This window comes from Cimex lectularius, unplaced genomic scaffold, assembly GCF_000648675.2.
Source record: "Cimex lectularius strain Harlan isolate CLEC.00 unplaced genomic scaffold, Clec_2.1 scaffold52, whole genome shotgun sequence".
NCBI lineage: Eukaryota > Metazoa > Arthropoda > Insecta > Hemiptera > Cimicidae > Cimex > Cimex lectularius.
In genome coordinates, this window is record NW_019392742.1 from 1,274,800 (window position 1) to 1,291,347 (window position 16,548).

Here is a 16,548-nt window from a genome sequence, read left to right on the forward strand (position 1 = left end):
AAATACGATTTAATATATCATTTAGGAACCGAACTTAACAAAATTTACAATACCTTCCCCCTGAGAATAAATTGTGAGTAAAATTAAAAAGAGATTATACCACAGCAAAAGATGCCAATTGTTTTAAGAGGATGAGTAAAAAATTGACCATTTCAAAAGTCCAAATATACCCCCATATTTTTTCTAATTCTTAGCAGTACCATGAACTTTTTTTTTCTTTTAACACAGTGATATCAAGCTAGTTCTTCCCCCAGTAAGGTACCACGAGCGTGGTATGATCTGGTCCCTTCACTTCTGAAGTTTGAAGTTCAAACAAGTGTGTTGCATAAAACAGTAAACGGCATTGTTTTTTTTTTAATTTCCCTTTCTCACTAGCACTAAAAAACTTAAACAGCACCCTGCTTAATCTAAAAGCCAAGAGAGAAGAGCACGATATCACACTCTCAGTACTACAGTTGGAAAACATAGAGTGCAATATCACGCTGACCATCCTGAATGGGTTAAGTATGTGGAGTAGTAGGTTGGAAGAGGTCTGAAGGAGCCAAGTCAGGATGGTTGAACATTAGCTCTATGTCAATATTTCTTTTAAAGTATGCACATCTTTCCGATAGAACCCCATCATATATTGTTCAGGTAAATTCAAAAGGCTTTATTTCTGGCAAATTTTCTTTATTTACAGAAGACGCATTTCAATCACTTTGTGAACATCATCATTTATATAATAATTTCTAATATAATAATTAGTTGTACGTAATAATTTCTACTCTGTTTGTGTTCATGAAGGCAGATCATGTGCACAAGGTTAGCGAAAGGCGTCCTCCATAAATAAAGAAAATCTGCTGGAACTAAAAGCTTTTTGAATTTACCTAAGCAATATATTATATCTAGGCATCAATTTTGTAAAAAAATTGCTTTGTATGCTGAAAAGCGACTGTGTCTCTTTCTTTTTTTTTTAAACCCTTTCTTCTTATTCAACAAAAATTTTTTTTTATTCACCAGCACCTTTTCTTCGTTACCCTAAAGAGACTATTTTAAATTCTGTTGAATCAGAAGAATGTTGATACTGTCTACACTGATGACTCAAAAGCGTTCAACAGGGTAGATATACATATTCTTGTAAAAACGCTCAGAGCCTCTGGTATTGGGTATCCCTTTGTAGCTGGTTTGAATCATTCTTACATAATAGATCATTTCCTATCTTCTATAAAAGTGCTATTTTTGATGTGTTTCCTATTGATTCGGGTGTTTCTCAGGGCTCACACATCAGGCCAATTTTATTTTTGACATTCTTCAATATTTCACTAGGGTTATTACAAATAGTCATTAGCTGCTTTCTGATGATTTAAAGCTGTTTAAAAGTGGTGGATTGTGGGATGATTATATTCTTCTTCTAGAGGACCTGATTGCATTTAAGAACTGTGAGTTTTGTTTTTTACGCTGAAAAGTGAGTATATGTGTCTTTTAAACAAAACTGTTTTGTATGGGAGTCTGTGGCCATAACGGTTAAGGACGTACTTACAAATGGGCTTTTTTCAAACACCCTCGAGGGTTCATATAACCTCGTAGTTGAAATACACTCATTAAAAAAAGTCTTGTTATTCACCAAAACTTTGAACCCTTGTTTCAAAACCTCACGTTTTAAAAAAAATTCCAAATAGAGCTCAGAAATTAATCTACATTTTTTTAAACAGATTTTGGACAAGAAACTAGCGATTTGTCCACCAATGTCCAGCATGATACGATGAAAACTTCTCTACAGGTTTTTTTTTCACATTTACAAATTTGTACATGTGACGATTCATGCTTAACGAACTTGCTTGACAGTAGGCAAGTGCTTTTTGTAAGATCAGCTTCTGTAATGCCTAAAGGTGGCCATTCATGATCGCTCCAAACGGAACCGCACCGAGCCTTATAGTTCCATTTGGAGTGCCTGAAATTTGTGGGGGCAATCCCGATCGCTCCACAGCCAGTCGCTCAGAACGTCAACCAGTGAATTACTTCCTCAAAATGGATGACGATCTCTTGTGCTACGCTGCTATTTGTTCATATATAAAAAGCAATAAACCGAAGAGGAAGTGTAAGAATTGGTTCCTGAACAGAACCCCTAATACCCACATCGATTTGATGAAAGATCTTTCCTTTGAACCAGCTGATTGGAGGAACTATTTGAGGATGGATGAAACATCTTATTTATATTTACTCCAGCTTGTTACTCCCGTGATTAGAAAACAAAAGACAGTCATGAGAGAAATCATCACTCCACATGAAAGGTTGGCAGCCACATTACAATTTCTTGCTACAGGGTTGATCTACAAAGAACTAAAGTTCTCTACTCCGATTTCTGCTCAGCGCTTAGGGGTTATCAATACCGCATCTCTCGTTGCATTTGTATCCTTTGTTTTGAAAAGTTTGGTCGAGGACGAATTTCTTTTATTTTTATCGTAGTAATCATTGTCCACCACTTTCCATAAACATGGTAAACTTTTATACAATTCAATCACCTCAACAATAAAATCTCGATTGGATATCATTGCCAATAAAGAATAAACGTTTTTGACTTTTTGAGAATATATGATGGAGATGTTTGCTCGGTGGCAGAAAGACATACACTACACCAAAAAAACGTGGGTTTTCCCATTCACGACGAAGCCAGTGCTCCAATATTCCACCATTCACACCAGGTTTTCCCATTCACTAATGTGCTATACCGTCGTCATGCCGTAGATGTTTGGAGTGGCGCGATGTTGTTTGGACGGATCAAATATTCGGCACAGCCAGGCACGCGTTCAGTTTTGCTATTGATGTGGTTTTTGGAACAGCATCGCTCGCTCCGTTTGGACTGCTGGGAGTGATCGTGAATGGCCACCTTAATAGATTCATCATTAACAGTCACCTTGGACTATCAAATCCACTATGTGGACTATCTTATGTGTATATTCTTTTCTGGGTCTTCTTATGCCTCAACTAAACAACTGTTGCCTTCCAATTCATCTAATTCACCTAATAGAAGATTCGTTATCTTGTTTGTTGACCCTCCCACACGTGATAAATTAAAATACATAGATATAATATTTACACATTTTCATAATTCACATTCATACTAATTTACTAACCTACACTACAACTAAATTGGAGGTCGGAAGATTATCATCATCTCCTTTCTTTCACACTAATAAATATGTTCAAACGGTATTTACAAATTCCACTCATACACTAAACTCTCCTAATCGAAATTGTTTGACGGGCCTGTGGAGTACTCGACATTCCTCGACAGCCACGTCCTTTCACGCAACACCACTCATGCTAATAAATGCATTCGTTCTGGACAGGCCACTACACTTTGGAAGTATAGTACCAACGAAATGCCAATGACCCATCCCTCACATCATACTACAAATATATATACATATTTATACTAATTTGGTGGGCGTGTGAGTACTTGATATTCCATCACACCCATGCATACTTCAACATTCACGCAAATAAATACCTTCATACAAAAAGGGAGGGATATACCATGGGTGGTGGGTTATACATAGCCATATGCATTGATTAATTTTAGGTATCAATGACCTTTCGTTTATAATCATTGTTGTGCTTAAGTCCTTTTGTTAGGTCATTGGGAAGGCTCCACCGTGCTCTGTGCGGCACTAGTTGTTCGTATTCTTCTAAAATATGTCTTACTGTTACAGTTGCGCCGTACATGGGGCATTTCCTTGGTCTCTTGCCAATGAGATGTCCATGTGTTAGGCGGGTAAGGCCTATCCTTAATTGTGTAAGTACAATTCTTTCTTTCTTTCTGAAAATTTCAGGAACCCAAGGTTTGTCGGTTTTATCAACTTTAGTTTTTCATTCAGGGCGTTCCATCTGTTTTGCCATTCATTCCAGCTTAATTGTTTCAAGGAATTTTTAATATCTGCCAGACTAACCAGAGTGTCCGGGTCGTGCGGCATTTTCGATGCTTCTTTTGCCACTTTGTCGACCTCTTCATTTCCTTTAAGGCCGACGTGACTCAGAACCCAGAGGAGGATAATTTCGCACTCATTTTGTGCTAATATATTCAAGTTTTCATACACTGTTCGCACCAATGGGTCCACAGAAGAGTTTTTTGTATGGCTGAAACTGCACTTAAGGAATCTGTGCAGATTACGAATTTTTTATCCGGCAGATTAATATCTTGTCTTAGTGCAGATAATACAGCGGTCATTTCTGCTGTGTATATGCTGGCCGTACTCGGGAGAGTGATCTGTATGCTGCGTTCCTGTATATAAATCCCGCAGCCGACCCCATCGGCGCTTTTCGATCCGTCAGTAAATATAAAAAGTGCACCACAAAATTCTTCTTTTAAAGATGAGAACATTGATTATACATAGTTATAAAATAATTAATTGTAAGAAAGCAAAATGGTACACATAACGATAACTTAAAAGATTGTGGGACATTTGTTTTTTTTATATTTTCTCTTTTAATTTTTTTTTTTTTTTTTGAGTGGGGGGACGAAATATAGTTTATTATGTAAATATAGGACTGTAAACTTTATCAAATATTCTTGATTACCTGAATATATATTCTGTATGACTTTATCGACTGCTCCAGTCATGACATTGACCAAGGTGAGAGAGTCCTTCGAGCCGACGGCAATGACTTGGCCGTCAGGTGAAAGGGCTATTGACGCTTTGGTTGAGTCATCGCATTTTATTTTCCCAGACTTTATTAATTTAGGCTCCTCGCCCTGGTTGTACTCGACTGTAATTAATATATTTTTAAAGCTTTTGTTCTTTTCATTGATGCCGACTCAAAAGGGCAAATTACCTTTTATGTTGAAAAGCCTCCAGCAGCCGTGTTTTGATATCGTGGCGACCTGGGTGGAGTCGGCGTTGAAGGAAAAGTCAAACACGCCGGATTCATGCCCCTTGAGCTGAAGAACGGGGTTCACCTGCTTGAATTCACCGGTTTTTTGGAAGCAAACCTCCCAAAGTTTGACATCTGGAGCAAATCCTAGACGGAAGAAACTATTATAATTTGTTATATTTAAAAGAAATAGATTTGATGAAATTCTTTCTATGAAATAACTTCATTAATAATGATTACTTCTCACAGTTCATTCTTGCCTGAGTGAATTTTGACTTATCTTCAAAAGGTCACAGAATCATTAATTTTGTTTAAACTAAGTATTTTTCATACATGTAAAAACATACTTCAAATATTAAGAGCGATTTATAAATATACCTGAGACGGCTATGAAGTTTCCACATGGTGACACTTTTCCAGTGTAGTTGTTGATTAAGTATGAATCGAATCGATGAAGCTCATTGCCTTTCAAGTCCCAGACTGCGATTTCAGTCGCTGACGAGCAGGTCATCATGAACTTCCCGCTCACAGAAATGCCCAGTCCTATCACATCATCTTTATGAGCCTGAAACGACAATTTTTTTTTGTTTAAACCGTACGATTTAAATATCGTATGACCTGACCTTCGGGAAGGAAGTCGATTTTGTCACGCTCAACACCTTGCCATCAGGTTTCTTCTGTATTTTACAAACATCCAGTTGATTGTCTGTCGCCCTGTTGTAGACAAATGCCTTCGAATCCGGGCTCCAGCGTATCACAGAAGCATGGTCGTACTCGACATTATACCTGACGTTCTGATGCGTTTTGTCTTTCCAACTTTTAGTCGTCCATATGAAAATTGTCCTATCTATAAAATATATTTATAAAATGCTTCGAAAATCTGTATGACTTGCACGGTACCACTTTTGTCGAGTGTTTCATCAAGCTTGTTTTAAAAAGATTACACTGTTTTTTCTTTAAAAAAAAGGGCCTATTTATTATTGCCGAAGATAAAATAAAAAATATTGTTGAATTAGCTTTTAATAATGTGACATCATAGACCATATATCATATTTATCCTAATAGTAAAAATAATGTTAAAACAGAAGTTTTATTTATAGACTTAGTTCATAATTTAACATATCAATAAAGGTTTGAACATTTTAACTTTACTGATTTCTTTTAATACAGACAAAACCTAAGCATAGCATAAGTTTAAAACGTATGCATAACCAAAAGCCACTAAATATGGCATCCGGGCATGCAAATCCTTAAATATTTTCACATAATTGGACTTTCCTTTAAAGACGTATGCTGATCCTAGGAGCATAAACCTCAGGGAGTTATGCAGCTGGTCACTAGTCTCTCCCTTCAGCAAAATGCTTTGTCACTTCCAACCAACGGCGTTTCAGGGGCTTTCGACTAGGTTATTTCAGCTCACAATACATGCAAAATCTAATCTAAACTAAAACTAGCATCTTATTCAATCGCACCAATAAATACATTCACACCTATATTGCATTTATTCCAGAGAGTCGGTGTAATCGATATTCCTCCGATGACCTACACACAATAAAAATAAGCTAACCTAAATTAGAGACGATTAGTACTTTCATAAATATTCCATCGACACTAAACGCATAAACTGCTGAGGGCAATTATGATGCTACATTTCACCTCAGACCCTAAAGACACACTAATATATACACATACACTAACAATACGTACAATAAAAAAACCCACGTCCCCTAAAAAGCAGAATAGGGGTCTCAGAAATTCGCTGCTTTGCCTGAGAACCATTCTTAAATCCAGTGGCATGCTTACACGCTCCCTGCAGTCCAAGACATGACAAGCTTGTGCGGGTCACATCAAGCAACCTTTTCTGAATAAGTGGCAAATGAAAGGACTTTGCTTGTCTTTAAAGAAATCTTAAAGGAGCATCGGTGGCGTTGACCCAGCGCTCATCATTGTAAGGTAATGGTCTCGGTTTGAATCCAGCGGCTCGGCATTCAAACCCGACATACTTACAAATGTGCTTTTTTTCAAAACCACTGGCACCATGAGGGTTCATATAACCTCGTAGTTGAATTTGTAATTGTTCAATCATCAATTCAACTCCTTTGGAAAAACAATGTATGACCTTGCACTGCAAGCTTTTACACATCTTTTTATTATGTTTATTAAGGTAAATATTTTTATTAAACATAAAATTGGACAAATTAGTCTAGCGGTGAAAATAAGTCCAATTGTAAACTGGTTTAATTTGACATCAGATTGTTTTATTCAACCAATAACAAATTTTTCTGAGAAATGTTTACAATATATCTGTTTACACAAAATTCTTGTTAATTTTGCACATCATGCATTTTCTTTGTGATCTAAGATAATCAATACATCCAATATTTTATCATTTTAGTCTATTTTGACCAGCGAGATTATAAATTTCCAAATGAAAGTCCTTGGAAGCTCAAAGATAGAGTTCTAATTGCTCAAATTGATTTTTTTTCTCTCTTAAATTAAATTCGATATCAATTAACAATAAAAAAAAAAACTTTTCATCTGCGTTGAATGGCTTGTTTATGACCACACTGCCAACTGGATATTGTCCAAAATTTATTTTTGAAAGCTACAATAAAAATATTTTGCCTACTTTTCAAATGCCCAGTGTTTATGCCATATGTGAAAAATTAATTATGAAAAATATGATGGTAAATAAAATAACAAAATTGACGTTTTATCTGTATTACAAATTCCTTATATAGGCATTTTCTGATTAGTGTAATTAAATGTCGAAACCTTTTTATCTCTTTATATTTTCTCTCTTTTCGAGAGATTGACAGGTCAACATCAAAGCCTTGAACCTTTTTTTTTTTTTTTTAAATTCTTATATTTATTTTAACATAAAAGGATATGGTACTACTAATCAAAATCACAATAATTTAAAAAAATTGTTTATTCATTCAATTTTTTTTTTTTTAATCGGTGAACAATTTAAATTGTTAATTGTGAAATTTTGTCTTAATATCCATTATGCTACGATATACATAAATTTTTCTTTCATTTTTTAACTACACTTCATATAAAGTTTGTTACTCATGAAAACCAACATGACAACTACACATTTTTATAGTTTATTTTATTTTTAGTGTCAATATGTTGGATATTGTTTGGGTTTGGGGGCACCCACACTTTCACAGAAGCGATGATGAAAATTTAATTTATTTTTTGAGCCATCATACCAAAAATGCTGCAAATATTCAGTAAGAGCTTGTTTTATTCTAACAAGCTTATTTGCATAACTAAATATAATATTATAATTGAGGAAAGGAAAGGTATGGTTGTAAATATTTCAAACTGTACCACATTTACGGTAATTATAAGCTGCTTTTATCGTCGAACGTCTGGTTGAATATTCTGCGCCTCGCTGACTGCAAGAACCTTTTAAGTTATGGACAAACTGGCCAGTATGTTAGAAATTTAAATATTCTTTGAACGCCTTGTCTGTTGTACTTGTCTGTTAAGTACAGTTCATGTTTCAACATTTAAACTTTTTTAAAATTTTTTTAAAATTTAAATAAAGAAAATATCCCGGACACAAACCGGATTTCAGTATGTGTCCTGGTATTTCGATGGTTTAAGGGATATGATATTTTTGTCAAATTTCCAACATGTAAATAATTTCTCACTTTGCACTTGTTTAGAAACGAAATGGATTCATTTGGGTTGAAATAAAAAAAATATATATAATTTAAAAAATGAATTTTAATAAATATTGTATGAATATGATTGTTAGATGATGAGTTTGGATGAAATAAAATTCAAATGGTGGAACACGACTATATTTTTAAAGTACAAAAACTATGACTAAAGCGTTTTTCCGCAGTTTTTTTTTTCTTGTTTTTATTTAATTAAAAATGACTCGATCACTTATCACAAACCTCACTATCTCCGATTCCTTTATTCCTTCACAAATTTTTAAATCATTTTTTCTTTCATTTTATACTTTTTAAACTGAAAAAGCAGTCTTTTAATTTTTAGGAACTAATACACCGAGAGTTCATCGGTATTCGTTTATTGGAGATTGAGATCATTATCGAAATTCTTGCTGCTCACCCTGTCTTTTCTTAACTTCCACAAAAGGAGTTCAAGACAGCTTCTTGCATCTTCAATAGAATCGTGTCCTGTATTGTCACATTGAATGTCTCTTTTCAAAACCGAGTGGACCAATGATTTGAGCGATCTTTTATAAGGCAGTCCATAGTAGTGCGGAAACACAATCGAAGTATCGATGACCGTCGTGTGAATCATCTTCAACGCTCGCAGGTCATTTTCTAAGCCGTGCCCGACAAGGATTGTATCCGCCGAAATGAAGCCCATCAAGTCACTCTGCACGTCTTTCAAAAGTTTGGTCCGCTTGGCCATGTCCTTTGCAGTGACCCCGGAAAACCTTGTATTGTAGTCGATAATACTGCTTTCCGGCTTGACGAGCGTATCGTAGATAAGCCTCCCGTCATGAGTGACCACGCTGATTTTTGTCAACTCCAGTCCTGAAGTCGTGTAACACATTTCGCAATCAAGCGCGTACACTTTATAGTTTCCGTCAGGAGGAGGGGTCTTCTTAGTCCTTGTTCTGACGTAGCCGTCATAAGGCCCGTTCCAACCGTCGTTCAATCCGTTCCAGACATGAAGCTTACCAGTGGTGCAACCCTTGGTATTCTTCCTTCCTTTGCAACAGGTATAATGAGATTCTCCTCCTCCGGATAAAGGTCTCTGAAGTTTGCCCCAATGGTAGAGGCAGTGCTCCTGTGTCAGATATTCTCCTTCAGGAGAAATAAAAAACGTCTTTGAACACCTAACACACTTCTTTTCTGAACTTTTGTCCGAGTCGGGATTTTTCAAGTGGACGCCGGATTCGGTCCTCCTCTCGAATGTGCTCCCTCCGTTGTGCACGAGGAGATCCACATAGACCTCGTTTGGGACGAACAACTTCGCGTTCACATCAAATCTCTTCACGGGGTTCTTGAATATCAACGCCCTACCTGGGTAGAGCCTGTTCTCGATCGGATACCCCAAGAGGAACAAGTCCTCAGGGCTAAGGGTATACCCCCTGAGAGAATCGAATATTTCCGCATCTGACAGGTTGAGTTTGGTATACTGGCGAAGCACCGCATGGCGTTTCTTTTGCTTCTTCTTTCCCGTCGGAGGTGAACCGTTTCTAACTTTGTTCTTCTTTTGCCTTCGGCTCAGCTGAGTCCTGCTTCCTGGGCTGGCATTCTCCTTATTACCTTCACTTCCGCTCGAACTCGCTCCACCTCCGTCATCTGCAGCCAAGGAATAATTTTCTTCATTTTTTTCTATTGGTTAGACAGAAAATAATAAAATAAAATAAAAAACAACAAAGACAAACCCTTTCCCATTGTATAAAATGATTTTCTATCTTTCTTATATCTAACATCAACTCGCTATAATATTTCTTTTGTTTTTGTTTTTATAAGTGCATTAAAAAAACAATTACAAAAAATCAAACAAAAGCATTGCAAGAAATTATTTACATGTGCTACAATACTTTTTCTAAGATGAATGTTAGCAAAGGAATCTTGGAAAGGTTCAAGGGCATTAAATCAAAATTTGATAAAATATTATCCACAACACCCAGCTGAGAAGTTAAACATTTCATGCTTCAAATCCCTGCCTTTTCCATCTCCTCAGGGTCTTCGTTGGATTTTTCACCATCTGTCCGTGTGGTTTAAAACTTACCAACGTTAAACATCTCTGTTAATGCGTTAAACTTGATTACACAAGCATTCTGTATTAATTGGTTAGGCATGTTTTTTTACAAATTATCAATATAAAAAACATTAAATGTTTTATTACTAGTATGTCTTCCTTTGTTTTTATGCTTGAATTACTTATTAAACCTTAAAATTATGTTAATGTTAAAATTAATGAAATAATATAAAGAAGCATAGAAAATTTTTATTTAAAAATGTTAAAAGTCTATTATTGTTATTACATTTGCTTTTTTGTTAATTATTATTACAAATAAGTGCAAATTAAAAATTAAGGATTGCAAAATTGTCAGCTGATTTATAAAATCCAGTATTAATTAAGATAGCATATCGTTGCTTTCATTTTTTTTTTTTTTTTTTTTTTTTTAATTCTCCCCAAGTGGCATAAGACCGGACGACAACACATCCGACCTTAAGAGCCAAGAAAGATAAATATAGTATATGCTACACTCGGTGAATTGTAATAATCCCGGGCAGACAGCCGGCAGATGTCACCGTTTAAAAGGCCTGTGACAGGCCTCACAAATTTTATGCTGACATTTATTTGCCTGGGTGTTAAAGTTTGGAGAAAAGATTTGGTAGGAAAATCTGTTAGTAAATGAAGGTGATTATTATTTTATAAAAAGCATAAACAAAAAAGTTGTAAAACTTAAAAAAAAGGCTATTCATTTGTACTTCTATAAAGTGCTTCATACTAGTCTTTGACATCTGATCCTGTCATTAAAGAAAGTTAAAAAAAAAAAATTAAAAAAATACCAATTATTACTCTTAAATTACAGCTCATCGAACCAAAGGTTCACCAAACTTTGATCATCAAGGTCAAATATAAACCAAAAGACTACCAATTTGGCAAATAACAATAGAAACTTTATATAATGGATGAACTGTTCTGAACGTTCTTAACTAGAAAAATGAACAGAATATCCAGTCCAATTTGATTCATTGATCCTACTTGATGTCTGACTTTGTCACATTCCTAAAAACAGTAAATAAATGGTCAATGACTTATGACGGTTCATTAACCCAGCCAAACTTTGACCAAATACAGTGGTGTTTTTTGTCATGACCAGAAACGTTTTTGGCCAAAACAAACAAAAAACGGTCTGATCTGATCAATTGGTCCGAATAGTCTCAATGTCTGACCTTGTCACATTATTAAAAGAGAATACATGTCAGTGTCTCTTAATGACAGTTCTTCGACCCTAAAGATCGAGTTAAAAACAAATAAAAAGCACTTTCAAGATCCGGCCACAAATTTTGACCAAGGAAAAAAGAGCCAAGAAAATTTTTTGTCATTCCAAATTCTACTGTTTTTCTCTCATGACGACCAGAAACGGATGAACTTCGTTTTGGACCAAAAAAAAAAAAAAGAAAAAAATCTAATCGCTGGGTCCACTTGTCTCAGTGACTGACCTTGGCAAAATGATTAAAAACAAATGGTCTGTGACTTTAATGACAGTTCGCTGACCCTAAAGTTCCAGCCAAACTTTGACCTAGGAAAAAATAGTCCAGAAAAATTGTCGTTTCAAATTACATTAAATTAAAAAATTTGAGTCGGTTTTTTATCATGATGACCAGAAAGGTATGAAATACGTTTTTGACCAAAATCTAAAAAACAGTGACTATGCTCGATAGATCATCGTTGATGATCATGATTTTTAATAAATTCGTAAATGGCATATGATCGAAAAAACGAGAAGGTGGAAGCGAAATAAATAGGTCAAACATCGCAAAACAAATGATAAAAAAGCAGGACAGGGTCAAGGATGGTTTGTATTCGATGGAATTTCATCAGGGAAAAAACATAAACAAGTAAAAAAAAAAAATCTCCAACTCTGTGAAATGTAGGGCACGAACAATTTGCCAAAGGTGAAATTCTAAGAAACACTACCAACGATTACTCAAAACGCCCGACGTAAATTTACGTATGATGAAATATCAAATCACAAGGTGGTAATTCCTTTAAACAAATTATTCAATTTTGTTCAAATTAAAAATACAAATAGGGCGAAGGTTGGCAGACAAAAATTCAAAGAATTTGATGAATCAACAAACGCGTCAAATTGTCAATTAAGGCGTATTTAAACTCGTCCAAGGACAGGATGAGATCATTTTGCTAAATGTCAAATTCGTGCCAGTTAAGCGTAAAAACAAAAACAAAAATCAGCGGTGAAAATGAAATTTACAGAAAGTTGCAGTGGCATAGGAGAAAGTTGAAAAACGAGACCCGGACAAAGAAGATTTTGCCAAAGGTCAATCGATGGCATATTAGAAGAAAATTAAATGGCCTGGAACATTTACAATGTAAGAATGAGCAAGAAGAAAAACAAAACAATCCATTTTTTCTATAGAAATCGCAAATTAAACTACAATAAAAGCACAAAACATAACACAAAATACATGGTGTGAAAAACCAGAAAAACAGAGGTCACATAATAAAGTATTTTGAAAAAACGCCCACTGATTCTTTACAAACAAGCATTAAAAACACAAAAACACGACTTATTGCATTTTATAAACAGGGTAACGTCCATAAAACAGAATCGGGAGTTCAATGGATAAAGGTCATATGATGAAATTTACACGTCATATTCAAACGAAACAATAAAAAAACAAGGTCATTTATTTTTTCTGAAGGCATAAAATTAAACAAAGAACTGAAAGACGGGCCAAGTTCACCTAAGAAGTTCAACGTACAAATGATGAAATTACACGTTATATTCCAAACAAATTAAAAAAAAAAATCTAAAGGCCAAGCAATAAAGTTCGTTTATTTGAAGGCATAAACTAGGAATATCAAGAAATTTACAAATAAACACCAAGAATTGGAAGAACAGGGGGCAACAACATCCAAGAGTTGAACGCACCCCAAAGCAAAATGATGAAATTTTACATCATATTAAAAAAAACCTGAACGGAGAAATAATTTCACAGAAATTTATATTAACAACAGGAAGAAAATATGAAGGGGTACACAAGAGATATTATCATTTTTTCCTAAACTTCGCAGCCCTTTTTAACTTTTCAATCAAATGAAAAAAAACCTGAACAAGTAAATAATTTTAAAAAAATGTTATTCATAACAGAACGAAAATCAAAAGGGGTACGCAAGAGAAGTATTATTTTTTTTTTTTTTTTAACTTCGCGACCTTTTTAACTATTACATAACATAAAAAAATGAAACAAAACCTGAACAAGTAAATAACTTTAAAAAAACTTGTTATTAACAAGAGGAAGAAAATCTGAAGGGGTACACAAGAAATATTATAATTTTTTCCTAAACTTCACAGCCTTTTTAACTTTTACAACATTAAAAAATTAAACAAAACCTGAACAGGTAACTAATTAAAACAAATGTTATTCATAGCAGAACGAAAATGAAAAGGGGTACGCATGAGATGGTATTATTTTTTTTTTTTTAAACTTCGCGGCCTTTTTAACTTTTACAACATTAAAAAATTAAACAAAACCTGAACAAGTATATAATTTAAAAAACTTGTTATTAACAAGAGGAAGAAAATCTGAAGGAGGTACATAAAATTTTTTTTAAATTTAGCAGCCTTTTTAACTTTTATTGGGTTGTCCGGAAAATAATGCAGGATTTTAAGTTTTCATTAAAAAAAATCTATATAAAATATTCTGTTTACGTTTACAGGATTACTCATTTGTATGAATGTCAACACTTATTAATCCTCTTCCAAATGATATTGTTTGTTTACCTCTGTAGCATTCCGCTACTTGGAAATAATTCAGTCATCCTTATAATGTCAAAGCGAGAATTTCGTACGATTTTCTTTTACGAGTTTAAACTCGGCCGAAGCGGAGCCCAAACGGCTAGAAACATTAACCAAGTCTGGGGCGAGGGTTGTGTTAATGAGTGCACTGTGCAAAGGTGGTTTAAAAAATTTCGGGAGGGAGATTTCAGCCTTGAAGATGAAGAAGGTCGTGGAAGGCCTTCCTCTCTTAATGATGATGTTCTGCGATCAGTGGTGGAAGAAAACCCCAAAACAACTGTTCGAGAACTTGCAGAGCAACTCAAAGTCAGTAAAACGACCGTCGCTGACCACCTCAAGGCGATTGGAAAAGTGAAAAAACTCGAAAATTGGGTTCCACACTCATTAAACGATCGCCAAAAAAATCAGCGCTTTGATGTTTGTGCATCACTTCTTTGTCGAAACAAAAATGACCCATTTCTGGCCAGAATTGTTACATGTGACGAAAAGTGGATTCTCTACGATAACACTAGACGTTCTGGACAGTGGCTCGACAAAGGAGAAGCTCCAATACATTTTCCAAAGCCCCCAACTCATCAAAAAAAGGTAATGGTTACGGTATGGTGGGCTTCATTTGGTTTAATACACTACAGCTTCTTAAATCCTGGCGAAACCATCAATGCTGAATCATACTGTAACCAAATTAATACCATGCATCAGAAATTGGCAGTAATGAAGCCCTCTTTGGTCAATCGGAAAGGGCCCATTTTGTTGCATGACAACGCTCGACCACATGTGTCACGTGTAACGTCACAAAAATTATTGGAGCTTGGCTATGAAACTTTGCCTCACCCACCCTACTCTCCGGACCTCTCGCCTACTGACTACCATTTTTTTAGACACCTGGACCACTACTTACAACACATAATATTCAAAAATCAAACGGAACTGGAAAATGCATTTATTGACTTTATCAATTCTAAAAATTCTGAATTCTACTCAGACGGAATTAATAAGTTACCAACACGTTGGGAGAAATGTATTGAGAGTATGGGAAATTATTTTGATTAAAGAACATTGCTTTAAAGTAACTAGTTTCTTTTTTTTTGTTTAATACCAAAATCCTGCATTATTTTCCGGACAACCCAATACATCGTATTAAAAAATTAAATAAAACCTGAACAGGTTACTAATTTTTAAAAAATAATTTAATTGTATGATAATAATGTTTTTCTTTTCGCAGCCTTTTTAACTTTTACATTTTAAAACTCTAAAAATGCCTTGGAAAATACAAATAAATTTAAATAAATACAACAAAATCCCTGATCCTATTATTAGGGTTGGGGAAGGGAAAAAAAATCACGACTGGCATTTTGAAAACACGAGCCCCAAAACAAATTGTGCGTTTCATGATTCAGAGTTCAAAAGCATGACGAAATTATTAGATCATTCTATTGATAAAACATGATTTATTGAAATGAAACTATGCAGAGGGGAAACACGTGAGTATAAACACTTTTAATTCTATGACATTTCAAAACAGTAAACAGGAAGATCAGCCTAAAGGTCAATGACACTGTATCTTCACGTGCGAAGTACTGGTACAAAGGAGGGAAAATGACCGATTAAAAAAGTATGATCAGGCATTTAGACGTCATATTCTAATAATAGGAAAATTGTGAAAAAGTTTAATACAGATGTATATAGGGCTATCGGTTTTATAGTTCAATACACTGAAAGGCTGATGTAAATGTCTATTGTTTACGTCGGTCTATTAATAGAACGGTTTGTTTTCATAATATTTTTCTTAAAACGAATATTTTTTTTGTTGGTATGTTAATTGTTTATGCAATTGGATACTGCGTTCAATACTGGGGCATGAGGTACAATGGTGCACCCATTGACGTTTATGACAGGGGCAAGCTTGACTCTCTCGACAAAAGGTGGCTTGAAAGTGATTTGTTATTGTTTACTAACCGTCGCCGCAAGTCGCGAGGAACTTGCCGTTGGCGCTGAAATCCATGTCCAAAATCGTTCCTCCGTGACCTTTGAGAGAGGTCATAAGCCAGTCGTGGCTGAAGGTGTTTTTGCCGCGCTGCCACTTGTCAGCGGATGGCTGTTTCTTCTTCGCCTTCTGCGCTTGGTTTTGCTGCTGGTGTAGCTGTTGTCCTTGGACGTCCTTCTTCCGCTCCTTCTGTACGGCCGACGTCTCATCT

At 35.1% G+C, this 16,548-nt stretch overlaps 1 protein-coding gene across 8 annotated transcripts in view; it reads right to left on the reverse strand.

The window, feature by feature from the left end:
* Positions 1 to 16,548, reverse strand: part of LOC106664800 (transducin beta-like protein 2) — a 61,784-nt gene that overhangs the window by 21,950 nt on the left and 23,286 nt on the right. For 2 of the 8 annotated variants that reach the window (XM_014390800.2, XM_014390797.2), the window contains exon 2: positions 8,573 to 10,184. In XM_014390800.2, coding sequence (XP_014246286.1) covers positions 8,902 to 10,184 — 1,283 coding nt within the window. In that variant the 3' untranslated portion in view covers positions 8,573 to 8,901. Of the gene's footprint in view, positions 1 to 4,557; positions 4,747 to 4,812; positions 4,999 to 5,229; positions 5,417 to 5,474; positions 5,699 to 8,572; positions 10,185 to 16,309; positions 16,547 to 16,548 lie in introns of those variants that run through there. The other 6 variants (XM_014390801.2, XM_014390798.2, XM_014390799.2 and 3 more) reach the window with 5 other exon arrangements.